General features: G+C 33.1%; 3 protein-coding genes across 4 annotated transcripts; all 3 read right to left on the bottom strand.

The window, feature by feature from the left end:
• Positions 1 to 1,862, bottom strand: LOC140058358 (uncharacterized). The gene is made up of 4 exons (XM_072103921.1): positions 1,749 to 1,862; positions 1,475 to 1,511; positions 1,084 to 1,164; positions 1 to 506 (listed from the first exon to the last, which is right to left on the bottom strand). The coding sequence occupies exons 1-4, from the start codon at positions 1,800 to 1,802 to the stop codon at positions 1 to 3; spliced, it is 678 nt and encodes a 225-aa protein (XP_071960022.1). The 5' UTR covers positions 1,803 to 1,862.
• Positions 1,863 to 3,208: 1,346 nt separating this feature from the next.
• LOC140058700 (uncharacterized) lies at positions 3,209 to 14,783 on the bottom strand. 2 transcript variants are annotated; one of them, XM_072104411.1, is made up of 6 exons: positions 14,598 to 14,783; positions 12,155 to 12,178; positions 5,104 to 5,383; positions 4,865 to 4,889; positions 4,360 to 4,425; positions 3,209 to 4,232 (listed from the first exon to the last, which is right to left on the bottom strand). In XM_072104411.1, exons 3-6 carry the CDS (start codon positions 5,338 to 5,340, stop codon positions 3,721 to 3,723), a joined length of 840 nt encoding a protein of 279 aa, XP_071960512.1. In that variant the 5' UTR covers positions 5,341 to 5,383; positions 12,155 to 12,178; positions 14,598 to 14,783; the 3' UTR covers positions 3,209 to 3,720. The 2 variants fall into 2 exon arrangements, with proteins under 2 accessions (XP_071960512.1, XP_071960513.1); XM_072104412.1 differs by lacking the exon at positions 12,155 to 12,178.
• LOC140058890 (uncharacterized) lies at positions 8,091 to 11,177 on the bottom strand. Its single transcript, XM_072104665.1, has 3 exons — positions 10,687 to 11,177; positions 9,912 to 9,977; positions 8,091 to 9,756 (listed from the first exon to the last, which is right to left on the bottom strand). Exons 1-3 carry the CDS (start codon positions 10,997 to 10,999, stop codon positions 9,245 to 9,247), a joined length of 891 nt encoding a protein of 296 aa, XP_071960766.1. The 5' UTR covers positions 11,000 to 11,177; the 3' UTR covers positions 8,091 to 9,244.
• Positions 14,784 to 15,281: the final 498 nt, after the last annotated feature.

Below are 15,281 nucleotides of genomic sequence, written 5' to 3'. Positions count from 1 at the left end.
TTACAGAGTACAAACCACGCAAGATAGCTCAAGACTATCTCCATACACCGAACAATTCAATCCACCACCAGAATGATTGCATTTTCCCTCAACAAGGAACAACGTACTGGCTTCTGTATCAGGAAGTTGCCGACGGGCGCTATCCCTACCAGGAACAAGACACTGGTTTTCATCAACGCAGATGAACTCTGTACGCTTACGGTCGTCTCGAGAGGTCATTAAATATCCATCATATTCTTTAGTCCAACTGTTTGGACATTCTGTAACAGCTGGAATCATAAGTGTGACACTTCGTGGGGCTTGACAAATGGCACAAGGAACATCATAGAAGTGATTGTCCTTCAGTGGAGTAAACTTAAAATCTCCGTACCTGTATTCTGTACCATAAACTGACCCTCTTTCGACTTGAGATAATCCTACCGTAAACTTGTATTGTGGGTTGTCAGTCAGACAGAGATAGTTTGCGCCACTTCCAGTTGAACCATATGGTGGCCCTGCTGTCCTACCTAGGATTGTTAAGAGTTTACCACTAATTAGGTTTATTTTTCAAATGTAGTAAATGGGATCATAGATAATGACAATATAACAAATAAACAATAATAATACAGAAACTATCAATAAGGTTTAATTTAATTTATTAAATATGTATTGTCCCCCAAAAACATGAAAAATGAAGACTAACTAAATCAGATTTTGAATAGGTTATTTTGTAGTTTTAATAAAGTTAATCCCTCCGTGAAAAAAAAAACCAAAAAAAATAACGTTTTCTCATATTAAATGACAAATAAATGGTCAAATTCAACCAAAAACCCATTGGCTAGCAGCCTATTTGACTATATTTTGCTTTAAATTACAGTTTTTTCAGGTAAATAAATATTTTTCTATTTTTTTTTCAAAGTGGATAACTATTATGTGACAATAAAATGGCATATTCAACAACAAAAAATGTAAAAAATATATCTTTAAACCTTGTTTAAAGGGGGTTACCCTAAACAGCATATGCTGAAAATCAAGCCAGGGCATTCATAAAAACATATATTAAAACAATCATATATGAAAAAAACAAAGAACTAAACAATTTACCTTTGTAGATCAATTCCGCACTATTAGGACAATCAGTACGCCCCCAACGAGTGAATAGAGTAATTTTAGTAGACTCAGGAACTATGGGAACAAAGTAACAAAAACCTGTAAATGTTGTATTGATACTAAATACACAATTTATGATTTAATTTAGGGCTTTGAATGATATAAAGACTGTGCTTGCCTCTGTGCTGTACACAAAGCAAAACATCTGGACATGCTAACCAGACTTTTTCCTATGGTATAAAAATAATTGACAAACATAGCAGAAATATAGATATATTTTACATTGTTTTAAAAATCTAACCCTACCGTAATATTATTTCATTGCCTGTATTCCTTGGTGTTTTTGATATTATTATTCAATATACTGTCCTGGTATAAAGCTTACCTTTAATTTGTAAATTTGCACCCTTTAACACGTTTTCCTAATATAAAGGCAACAAAATTAATAATCAATAACAATAATGTTAACATCACATGCATGATGTTATAGCTTTTCAAATTATAAATTATTGTGTCTGGAAACTGACAAAATTGTGTCAAAGAATCTTCTACTATGAAGTGCGTCACCATGTCCCTGTATTTTCACAATAAATCAACATAACATCTAATCTTGCAAATCGAAAGTCCTATTATTCTCAGCTGATCACACCTAAACTTACTTCGATTCTCGTAAGATGCTCAATGAAGGATTTATGTGACTGGATAGTCATCATACTGAAAACTGCTACTACAATACATATTATCCATCTCTGCCATGATTCTTGATTCTTTCTGTTGTTTGCTGTTTGTTTGTCCGTCCTAATACTAAAATCAGTATTTATACCAACAGCAAAACCGCATATTGAGGAACTATTTAGCACTCCCAAATAATACCTTATTGTTCTCATTCTTGTTTACTACATTAAAATATTTTCTCATTTTTACTAAATATTACCACAACACATCTTTTCAAAGAGATAATATATCTAGATTAAATTGCAAGTTGGCATACTATATCCGTAAATCAATCCTGATCAGATGTGTAGGCCTATATACGACACAAATTGAAACACATTCTTAATTTCAATATAGTACAAATATCAGCTTTCGTTCGTTTTCTACGAAACATAATTTTGGTGGTTCTTCTACGGGTAACGATTTGTTTTGATATAAAGTTTGCGATACAGTACTGTGTATATAAAACTTGAGAACGGTCAAAGCAATGGTGTAACGGCTATGAGCTTATGAGGGCCCCTGAGGAAAAATCAGGCATTCAAATATTTTATTTCGGAATTTACGGTCCATATGAAGTAAAATTACATATGGAATTAAAGACTGTACTAATTACTACTACTCATCTCAGTGTTTTGGCAAAAATATTCTTTGCAACACCATGAATAGAGGATAAACAAGAATATTTCTTACAAAAAAAGCCACTCGACTTTTTGATGTAACAATTTTAATTATTATTTTTTCATCAATTGATATAATTATTAATTTAAGAAATAATGATTTAATATCAATTTTATTTGTTTAATGCTTTGTCTACACTATCAAACTTTATACGACAAAAAAATGTGAAGTGCTGATATTTATATGGACACGCTATATCACTACCTGCCATATTTGAGCACATCACTACCATATTTGGGCACATCACACTTTTTTGTCAAACAAGTTTCATAGTGTAGACAGAGCTTTACGATAAATCCGGGACGATTCGGCCCACTTTTGGTGAGACGAAACGTCTCACTTTAGACCAATTTTTTTGTGGTATTTATAAAGTTTTTAAAGTTGTTTAACTATTCATATTTTATTGATGATATTGGCAATGTTGATATAATATATCAAATAAATTACTAAAAAAACGTTCACACTCGTTCCGGCAGAGTTCCGCTCCGGCGCTGGTAAATCAAACCAAACATCAATGTTTTGTTTTCACATGGCTCCGTGCTGAAACAGTTGTAAAAGACCCTTAATACAGATGGGTTAAACACGGTTATGTTCATGACAATGCTAAAATATCAAAACTATATTTTTGTCTTGCAACATTTTTACGAAAGTTGACTGAATATAAATGTACAAACACTCAATTGTAAAACAATAAAAACGATTTACGAAAATAGTGGTTTTGCGTGAGAAATTTTAATAACTTTGTTAATGTTATAGTATACAAAATATTATGTCAAAGCAAGAAAAGCATGTAGATATAGAAAACATACAAGATATAAAAAACATTTTAAATAATTCATAGCAGTCTAGTGCACCTGGAAATAGCATTATTATTACTAGGCTAGACTATGCCTGTAGGGCCTATAATCTTTTATACTGTATCAAACATTTGTTTAGCACTATGGAACAGATCCTGGGAAGCCTGATGGGAGATAGCCAAACAAAGACAGTACATTTATTTATTTTTTACCATAAAAATCTATTCTATACATCTTTTTAAGCAAATGCAGTATGATATTCGTTATCCATAGAGGTTATTATAGATGTTAACTGCCAAAAGGTGTTATAAATTTACAGAGTACAAACTTGGCAAGTTAGCACAAGACCCATTGCAACGAACCAATAAAAATGAAGCATACAAATTGGCATGCAAGACCCTATGACACCTGTATCACCATTACAGTGTCAAAATAAAGTAAATTAATGTGTACAAATTGCACAAGTCAACTCGTAACCATCAACGTAAGGTGGACAAGGCAACCCTCCAACTGCAGCTTCTGCATTGCATCGGCCCTCAACAAGAAATAGCCTGCTGGCCATTTCCCAGTCCGCATCACCATCAGATTTTTTTGAACCCTTTATGTAAGATGGACTTTTATCTACACAGACGTATTCTGCACGTGTTTCGTCCTTTCTAGAAGCCATCATGTATCCGCTAAACTCTGTAATCCAACCAATTGGGCATTTAGTATCCGCTGGCAAAAGTAACGAGACACTTCGTGGAGCTTGACAAACGGCGCAAGGAAAGTTTACACCATGGAGATCTTTTGTTGGTTTGAAGTCTTTTTGTGATTCCCTGAATTCCACAGCAGTAATTGATCCTCTCGTGATTTGATAGCCCGCCATTGTGAACTTGTATCGTGGTTGGTCAGGTAAACAAAGATAGTTTGTACCACTCCCAGTATCATTATGTGGTGCTCCAGACATCACACCTAGAAATATAAATATACCCTAAATATTGGACTATAGTATTACCTCAAAACATTAATAAGTATTATTTACAATGTTCTGCAAAGCCATAGTATCTTCATTACATTTTAAAACATTTTATTTAAATACCTTTGTATACTAATTCAGCAGTACTTGGACAATACATACGCCCCCAACGTGTGTATAAACTATAAACTATAAATTAAACAAAATTATTTAATATCATTTAAATTTTAATACAAGATCATTTGCGATTCTGGGTTTTGATCCCCTCGCTGATTGACCTCGCTGATTGACCTCGCTGATTGACCTCGCTGATTGACCATGACTGATCATTTTTTTTAAATTGATTTCAAGTCAAACAACAAGACAACCAATTATTCAGTTTTACAGATCACACAACATCATGCTCTGACTGCTAGCTCCACCTAAGCTGGGACAATTTGCAAAGCAAATTTTAGTCCCATTTACAACCCAGCATAGGAGCCTGGTCTTTTTTTAGGGTTAGCATTCATAGCAGCCTTCTATACACATCAAGTAAATAAATAATAAATAAATATATGAGATTTGTAAAGGGACCGAACCTTTATTTTCCTTATTTAATATTGTGTTTGAAGGGTATAAAAAAGCCTACCTTTAGTTTGTGAACGTATGTTTTCCTAGATTAAAGCCAAAAAAAGTATTGTAATATACAAGATGTTAAAATTTGGTTTAAGTTATTTCTATTATATCTAGCCAATTATGTACTTGACATAGGTAACCTGTTTTTGCAACCACTATCTGATCTACTAAGTAATCATATTTTGTCAACAACATGCTGTCAATACTACTACAGGTATTGTAATGTTTTCTGTCATAATTGCACCTACTTACGTTATGTGACTGGATAGTCATGATACTGAAAACTGCTACTACAATACATACAAGAATGACACATGCAACGGCAATACCAAGTGAAACATGGTGTTGCTTCTGCTGTACAATCACCACTTGTTTTCCAGGAGGAACTGCATCTACATCACTATATTGACACTTGCCTATTCCTTTCTCTGTACTCTGTATCTCCTCACCGGCTATTACTTCCATATACACATTTTCCTCCTGTGTCATTTCCTCCTTATGTTGTTTGTCCTTAGGCAGTACAGACGTAGTTCTACAAACAGCAAAGAAGCAGGTTCAACAACAAATGTGTTAATCGTAAAACAAACATTTTTAGATAATCATACTGTAATACTTTAAAACAATAATATTTTAAATATTAAGCACTCATCCTTCTAAGAAATACATAAAATATTAATAGTCACAACAAAATAACATTGACACCGAATTCAATTTAATGTCCTTTAAAATGTCTTCTGTTGGAATCTAAGAGACGCCAGTGTTCATGTGTTTTTTAAAGGTACCGGTATATGGATATTATTTCTGAAACAACTTGAAATAGAGTGGTTAGTGTTTTCTTTAATTGCGATAATTCAATTCAATTCAATCTTTTATTTCGGAATCTCTGGTCCATAGAAAGACCAATTTTGTTGTGGTATTTATCAAGTTTTTAAAGGTGTTAACTATCCATATTTTATTGTAAAACAATAAAACCAATTTATGAAAATAGTGGTTTTGCGTCAGAAACTTTTTAATAACTTTGTTAATGTTATAGTATACAAAATATTATGTCAAAGCAAGAAAGCATGTAGATATAGATAACATACAAGATATAAAAAACATATTAAATAATTCATAGCAGTCTAGTGCACCTGGAAATAGCATTATTATTACTAGGCTAGACTATGCCTGTAGGGCCTAATCTTTTATACTGTATCAAACATTTGTTTAGCACTATGGAACAGATCCTGGGAAGCCTGATGGGAGATAGCCAAACAAAGTAGTAGGCTGCCGTGGGTACGCGGAGGGCCTAACCCAAATTTCCTCAGTTTGCAGTTAAGCTTGAGAACCAGAAAAAATATTTTACCTTTACCATCAAAATTCTATTCTATACATCTTTTTAAGCAAATGCAGTATGATATTCGTTATCCATAGAGGTTTTTATTGCATATAATATTTCTCAATTTTTAGAAGAAAATGGCATCCTTGGTGAAGTCCAAGGGGGCTTTCGGACAGACAGAAGATGTGAAGACCACATTTTTGTCTTGAAAAGCATTATCGCCACAAGGCGTGCTGAGGGTAAAAAAACATTTCTGGCCTTTTTGGACTTTAAAAAAGCCTTTGATTCAGTCTGGCAACAAGGGTTAATTACGGCTGCCAAAAGAATTGGTATCCGTGGTAAACTCCTTAACTTACTAAGAAATATATACGATGATGTTAAATGCAAAGTTTTGTTCAATGACATAGAATCTGATAAGTTTAGCATTAATGAAGGAGTGAAACAAGGCTGTTCATTGTCACCAGTTCTTTTTTCTATTTACATTAACGAACTAAATAATCTAATCAAAAGTCATAAACTAGGTGTTCAAATCTATGGCACACAAATAGGTGCACTATTTTTTGCTGATGACGTGGTTTTAATCGGTGACAATGAGTCTGAACTTGTGAAACTACTTAAAGTAGCAAGTGATTATTCACAAGCATGGAAATTAGAGTTTAATTTTGACAAATCAAATGTGCTGGTCACAGGGCAAAGAGTAAATCCACATAGAACATGGAGCCTTGGTAATCATTATATCACAGAAATAGAAAGGTATAAATATCTTGGTGTAATAATATCACGTTCATATACAGATTCTGACAATATCAATGAAGTAATCAAAAAGGGAAATAGGATAATAGCCTATATTACCTCTATTATAAACAATCAGAATGATTTCAATAGGGTATACTATGGTGATCTTTTATGGAGAACGATAGGATTACCAACAATTAATTACGCCTCTGCAATATGGTTATGTAACTCTAAAGGTTCACTAAATAAGTTAGAAAATTTACAATACCAAATGGCTAGAATTATTTTGAAGGCACCAAGAAACGTCGCGAAAGCGGCATTGATTGGTGACCTAGGATGGGAGACACTCTACACCATCCAAAATAAATTTAGGATGTCCTATTTTAACAGAATTAAAAATATGGATGACCAAAGGTGGCAAAAACTACTATGTAGATCTATAATGGATGTAGAAGATAAGGTGAAATGGAAGTGGATTAACCATATCAAAGATTTATTATGTAAATTTGATTTAGGAAATAAGTTTAATTTAAATCCGGAAAGTCAATGGTTCAAGAGTTTTACACATGCCAACTCTCTAGAAAATATCAAGGAATGGTTAGAAGGTGCAAAAACAAAGTCAACCCTCTCCGAATATTTGAAATATAAACATGAACCTAAAGCAGAGACATACATGTTTGATATGGTGAATTTTGATTCCATTAGTTTAAAGTTTAAAGCGAGGTCTAACTCTCTTGATTTAGAAGGTAGAAAAAATACATGGTCAGAAAATGAGACTGGTTTTTGCAAGCTATGCAACAATCAGTTAATTGAAACTACAGACCATTTTCTACTTGAATGTTCAAACCTTAAAAATGTAAGAGAAACACATTTTAACTTACTAAAAATGGATTTATTGTATTGTGGTTATGATACATTCTGGGAGAATTTTAGAAGTGGTACAATCGAATACCAACATCATATTTTACTTGATGACCTTTATTTAGAATTTCCATTTGAGAGAATCGGTGAAATTGTAGACTATCACTGTAAACAATACTTAACTGCTGCATGGAGACATAGAAAGACTACACTTAATATATAATATATAAATATTTACCGCCCACCATATTATCTACCATTTATCTAATTCAATAATATATTATATTTTTATATATATATATATATATTTTTTTTTTTTTTTTTTTTTTTTTTTTTTTTTTCTTCAAAATTATATAATGTAACCTAAATCTAAATAAAATAAATAAATAATACAGTACTAAAAATAAGACTAAATAATATAATAAAAATTGTATCACATTTAATTAAATTACAAATAACTATTAATATTAAATATAATAAGAACAAATAATCATATAAAAGTTGCATTTATTTTAATAATAACAGTATAATAAATCAATTAGCAATTATATATATATATATATATTTTTTTAGTAATAATAATGATAATATATTCGCTTAAAACTTGAAAATATTAATAATACTGATAATAAATAGATAATAACATTAACTCCATCATATAGGTTAAGTATTGTTCGATATGTAAGATTACCTTGTTTTTACTAATTTCATTTTACTTGTATAATTCGCTTCTTAGTTAAGACTTAAATGTTATTTTTTGATACTTTTCTTTTTGTTTTTACATTGCCTTGTAAATGAACGCACCGTCTTATAAACGTGTGCCGCTGATACAAAAGCGTTCGTTCAATAAATTTATCTAAATTTATCTAACTGCCAAGAGGTGTCTTGAATTTACAGAGTACAAAACCACACAAGGTAGCTCAAGATTTGCGTATGGTTTAGCTTTGCAATATTTATTAGTTTGTTATTTTATCATATAAATAATAAAAGCAATATTATGTTCAAAATGTAAAACTATACAATTTTATAAAAGTATTCAAACAAAACATAATCTTATTATAATGCAATATACCATTTTATCATATATATTTATATTATATCGAATCTCCTTTTAATACTGAATATCAATCTTTATATCGTTTTAGCTCTGTAATATAAATTTTCTGTGTATACATGTTTGTTTTATCTAGATTTCAACACAATATCAAAATATTTTATATAATCTTTTAACCTCTGTCTGTGTAATACAGTATCACTTAAATATTCATTGATAAATAGATAGATAGATATATAATATACTGTAACCTACACCATATTGTTTATCATTGCAATAAAAGTGGGTTGCCCTCACAAAAGAGAAAAAACTACACAAGTTTGCGCAAGACCCCTTGCAACGAACTAATAAAAATGAAGGATACAAATTGGCATGCAAGACCCTATGATACCTGTATCGCCATTACAGTGTCAAAGTTAACAAAATTACTGTGTACAAATTGCACAAGTCAACTCGTAACCATCAACATACGGTGGACAAGGCAACCCTCCAACTGCAGCTTCTGCATTGCATCGGCCCTCAACATGAAATAGCTTGCTGGCCGATTGATCGTCTGCATCACCATCAGGTTTATCTGAACCATTTATGTAAGATGGACTTTCATCTACGCAGACGAATTCTGCACGTTTTTGGATTTTTGCAGAAGCCATCATATATCCACTAAACTCTGTAATCCAACCAATTGGGCATTTAGTATGCGCTGGTAAAAGTAACGAGACGCTTCGTGGGGCTTGGCAAACGGCGCAAGGAAAGTTTAGGCCATGGAGATGTTTTGTTGGATTAAACGTTTTTGTGTATTCCCTGAATTCCACAGCAGAAATTGATCCTCTTGGCACTTGATAGCCAGCCATTGTAACATTGTATCGTGGTTGGTCAGGTAAACAAAGATAGTTTGTACCACTCCCAGTATCACTCGATGGTGCACCAGACATGACACCTAGAAATATAAATAAACCCTATACTGTATATTGGGACTATAATATAATATTACCTTGATAGGTATCATCTTCATTTACTGATGAATACTCAAATTGATATTATTTTTCTTTCAAAAATTACAATTTTATTTTAAATAATATTTTATTAAAATACCTTTGTATACTAATTCAGCAGTACTTGGACAATCCATGCGCCCCCAACGTGTGTATAAAGTATGAACTATAAATTTTACAAAAATGATTTATAATGTTAATACAAAATTATTTGCGATTCTTGATTTTGATCCCTGGTTGACATTTGGCCGATCATTTTTTTTGTATTAATTTCAAATTCAACCAATTATAATCAAATTAGTTACAGACCACACAACATCCTGCTTGGGGGTGCATACAAAACGAAGACCGAAGAACCAAAAATTATTTTATTTGAATAACACACCAGGCTAACACAATAACACAATTTCGAACTTTTTCAGAAATTTGGGTGCGAGATAATCAAGGGTCTTCGTTTTGTACACATCTTATATGGGGGCATACAAAATGAAGATCCTTGATTATCTCGTACCCAAATTTCTGAAAAGTTCGAAATTGTGTCATTGTGTTAGCCTTTGTTTTATAATTTGAATAACATAAAAAAAAAGTCTTCGTTTTGTATGCACTCCTGCTTGGCTTGTAACTATAACTGCTATTTTGAAGTTCTAACTAAGCTGGGACAATTTGACAGAGCACATTTTAGTCCCATTTACAACCCAATAAGAGCCTGGTATTCCACTTTGCAGTGCATTTATACCTGCCTTCTATACACATCAAGTAAATCACCTTCATTATTAAAGAGGAAAAAACATTTTTTTAAATATCTGAGATCTTAAAAAAAAATTGCAGCAAGTTTGTTAAAACTTCTGTTTAAAGAGTATAAAAAAAAAGCCTACCTTTAGGCATTGTAATGTATTCAGTCAAATTGTACCTGCTTATTTCGATTCTTGTAAGATGCTCGATGAAGGATTTATGTGACTGGATAGTCATCATACTGAAAACTGCTACTACAATACATACAAGAATGACACATGCAACGGCAATACCAAGTGAAACATGGTGTTGCTTCTGCTGTACAACCACCACTTGTTTTCCAGGAGGAACTGCATCAACATCACTATATTGACACTTGGCCATTCCTTTCTCTTTACTCTGTATCTCCTCCCTGGCTGTTACTTCTATATACATACTATCCATCTCCTCTGCCATTCTTGTTGTTATCTGTCTGTCCCTAACACTAACAGTATTTATACCAACAGCAAAACCGCATATTGAGGAACTTCAAACTATTTAGCCTAATTACTAGTTAATAATGTGTAATTACTAATACATAGAATTTTTGTTTATACTACATTAAAACAATTATTTCCTCACACATCTTTTTTAAAGAAAACAACAAATTAAAATGTGTTATATCAAGATTAAATTACAAGTTGGCATACTGTACATCCGTAAATTAATTTCCGATCTGATATTCGACACAAATTGAAATAAATTATTAATTTCAATATACAATAATATTGGTTTTCGTTCGTTTTCTACGAAACATAATTTTGAAGTGGTTCTTGTATGGGTCACGATTTGTTTTGATATAAAGTTTGCGGTACAGTATATTATAAAACTGGAGGACGATTAAAGCAGAATGGCGTAATGGCTGAGCTTCGGTTTGGGTTTTTTTTTGGCATGGTTGAAATTCCTTTTATTGTATTAGTTTATGTACAGCGCTAGGTTTCACAACATTAGGCGCTATATAAATCCAGGATATTATTACAGTATTATCATTATTTATGTAGTACAATACTAACAGTAGTACATTAAAAATCAATAATTAATTTCTTAGAAGGATGAGGTTAATATAATATTTAAATAATAATTAATGGTTAATATTTCAAATATAATTGTATTACAGTATAATTATTAATAGATTTTTGTTTTACGATTAACACATTTGTTCAGTGGAACAGTGGAACCGTAACCCAGCCATAACATCGGCAAGGGTATGAGGCTCACTCGCTCCATGGTTCTGGTGGTAGAACAAGTCTTCTCAAATAAGAACTATAAACCGTAGGTCCAGTGTATACACATTGTGTGTGCACTTTTAAAATCCTAGTACATCTTTCGAGACGAGTAGGTGGTTACCCTGTGTACTAGTACACACACTCGGCCACTGTGTCGAGAGAGCGCCGTAAATGGCTGCAGGACATGACAAGACCCTTAGAGGAGAAGCATGTTATTGAAAGGTAACATCTAGTCCAAAGCGAGTCTTTTTGGATAAGGACTATTACTGTCGAGGGTCCAGAGAAATATATGAGTCGAGAATCGAAATATCACACGGTTATATGCTTCCTTTAAGTCTTTATTTACCAATACCGTGATAGAGTTGATTAACTGTGAAACAATAAAAATGACATAATAGTATGGTTAACTATTAATTATAAAGTTCTTGGTTCTTAATTTAAAACTGGTTTAACATGACCTATTTAAACAATTGACAGAATGATAATATTAACATTGATCCATCAGCAACAACTGCAATTAATACAGTCTTCTATAATAATGCATAATTGTTGTCCAGTATTACTATTACTATTATAATATGAGCATAAATATTAGCTATTCAAACAACAATTTAACCAAAGAACAAGCATATAAATTAAAGGGTGTGTAGAAAGCGACGACCTCGAATTGGACGAGGGTAGTAACAAAGTGCGAGGCAGCGAGGCACGCGAGGCAGGGAAGGCATGCGAGGCAAGTCAGAAATTTATGCGAGGCATCGTTTTACCATCATCAAAAAATGCGAGGCATCATTTTATCATTTCTCAAAATTGCAAGGCAGGAAATCACCGAAATTGAAGTAGCCTAGGCCTAGGCCCGCTAGGCTAGTTTCCCTTTGCACCTGCCTTGTATTTTAACCAACTTTATCCTGAATACCACAGCTTAGAATTAGTAGGCCTACTTTAATGAAGAAAAATCACATAAAAGTAACAATAAATCCATTAAATTGGTGATTTTACAGACGTTGTTTTTCTCGCATTTCGCACACTCAATGTTCAATATTTTGGTTTCTATGGAACGCCAAAAGAGCAAAATTAATTAGAGGGCTAAAAACTCTGTGGAATCCATTTATATTTAACGCATTATTTGGTGAAAATCAAGTACAATTTCAATAGATTTTGTCACTGTCAGTAAGGAAAAATGTTCCTGTTGATAATGTACACGGTTTCGTTAACCTTTTAAAGAATAAAATAGAAAAATTCATCATAATATCCTTAGTAGGATGTCCTAGGTCTAGACTAGGTAGTGATGTTGATTTAGGATCGATTATTATTCTTTGAAAACAGAACAGTATCAGCAGTAACATATTACAACATTTTTATTGACAAATTAACAAATATATTGAAATGAAACGTGTTTTTCACCAATAAATGCATGAGAAATTGACGCATTCCACTGAGTTTTAGTCCTCTATTATCGTTGCTCTTTTGGCGCTCCATAGAAACAAAAATATTGAACATTGAATAAGTGAAATTCGCGAACAGTGTGCGAGAAACACGCCTGTAAAATCATTAGGCCTAATTTAAGGATTTATTTGTTACTTTTTATGTGATTCTTTCATTAAAGTACTCATGAGGTATACTTCTAAGGTGTGGTATTCACACGATAAAGTTAGTTATCAAATTTGGAGTAAAAATACAAGCGAAGGAAACTTGCGCCAGGTTTATTAGTACGTACATGGACAACAATAAATAAAAATCGTTCGTAATATTATACATAGCTTACTAAAACAGGAATAGTGTATCATTATTAAATATTACACCAATTATTATTATATCAAAATTGATTAAATTATTTTCTACATAGGCCTCTTATCTAGGTTAGGGCTAAGCATATTAAAATGTTAGGCCTAGTATTACAATTGTCGGACGTAAGTCTTTTTTCACACGCGCTCCAGAATTCTGTCGCAATTTTTTTCTTTGCGGCATGTTATTGGATCGGCATATCAGTTACCTTTTATTCACCGCCAGTTATTGAACTTGTCCTGGCAATCGCTGTTCACCTTATTTGCGAGAGAGGTACACGTGTTGTTCCTAGAGAATGGAATGTCAAAAATGTCTTTGGCACGCCGCTCAGAGAGAAGTCTGTGCGTTGCTGCTGAAACCACGTGCTATAGGAGTGGAATGCACCACAATCCTCTGAGCTGAGGGCTGAATCATTCCGCTACCTGCTAAATAGTAAAGAGGGATTTTCCATCTCTCGGGTCTACCGGATCTAGGCGCAGGGGCGTGACAAAATATTATTTTCACTCTGCTATGTTCGAGAGACATGTGAGTGAACACGCTCGAAATGCCAACAAACATTGCAGTCATTTGATGAGTGTGTCGCTATAACCATTGTTTATCGAAAGTTGAAGACTGTCGTTCAGATTTTTGAACCGTAGTTTGGGCACTTTTGTAAAAGTAAAATTTGACACGATATGACTTGAATGAAAAAACAATCGTTACATAAAAATAAACAACATGATGAGTGTATACACGAATCTATTTAGATACGCTTGTATCGATTGATTATTAGGCCTATAATATAGCATAATAGCACGTTAAATGCCTCGCACCTTTTTGAAATTGTAAACTATATGCCTCGCATGCCTCGCACTTTTGGAAATGATAAAATGATGCCTCGCACAAATATTTGGCATACCTCGCGTGCCTCGCTGCCTCGCACTTTGTCAACACTCAAACTTGACGGGTTGTTTGTTGGTATATATTTACTCCATTGTGTTGCTTCAGAGAATGTTTTTCTTACGCACCTGCCTTTCTTGTATTTTGACTCCAAATTTGTTGACTAACTTTATCCTCAACACCACACTTTAAAATTAGGACTTATAAGTACTTTCAAAAGGAGAAACACATAATAACAAATAAATAAATCCTTTAAATTGATGATTTTACAGATGTGTTTCTTTGTATACTGTAATGACAATGTAACTCCTCGAGCTCCGTCCCCATGCTTAATGTTTTTGTTTCTATGGAGCGCCAAAAGAGCAACAATAATAGTACAAGTATAAAAACAGAACAAAAACGAAACAAAAAAACTTATCATGATTTTTAAATTAAAATTTATTTGCCAGTATTTATTTCTTCGTACTTGCTTGATTATACTATTATCATTACAATTTTAATTTTACATTGTTCCATCCACACTGTAGATGGACTCCACAGAGTTTTCAGCCCTCTATATAATTTTTGCTCTTTTGACGTTCCATAGTAACAAAAACATTGAACATCATGGCCCATGGGGTAGGCCTACCAGTCAAGTCGCCCCATCGCAAAGTCGCCCCATACAAAGTCGCCCAATACAAAGTCGCCCCATCGCAAAGTCGCCCCAAAACAAAGTCGCTCCGGCACAGTCGCCCCATCTCAAAGTCGCCCCATTACAAAGTCGCCCCATCGCAAATTCGCCCCATCGCAAAGTCGCCCCAACGCAAAGTCGC

This window comes from Antedon mediterranea, chromosome 9 (genome assembly GCF_964355755.1).
Source record: "Antedon mediterranea chromosome 9, ecAntMedi1.1, whole genome shotgun sequence".
NCBI classification, from domain to species: Eukaryota; Metazoa; Echinodermata; class Crinoidea; order Comatulida; family Antedonidae; genus Antedon; species Antedon mediterranea.
Note: the sequence above shows the minus strand (reverse complement) of the source record. Positions and strands in the feature narration are given on the sequence as shown.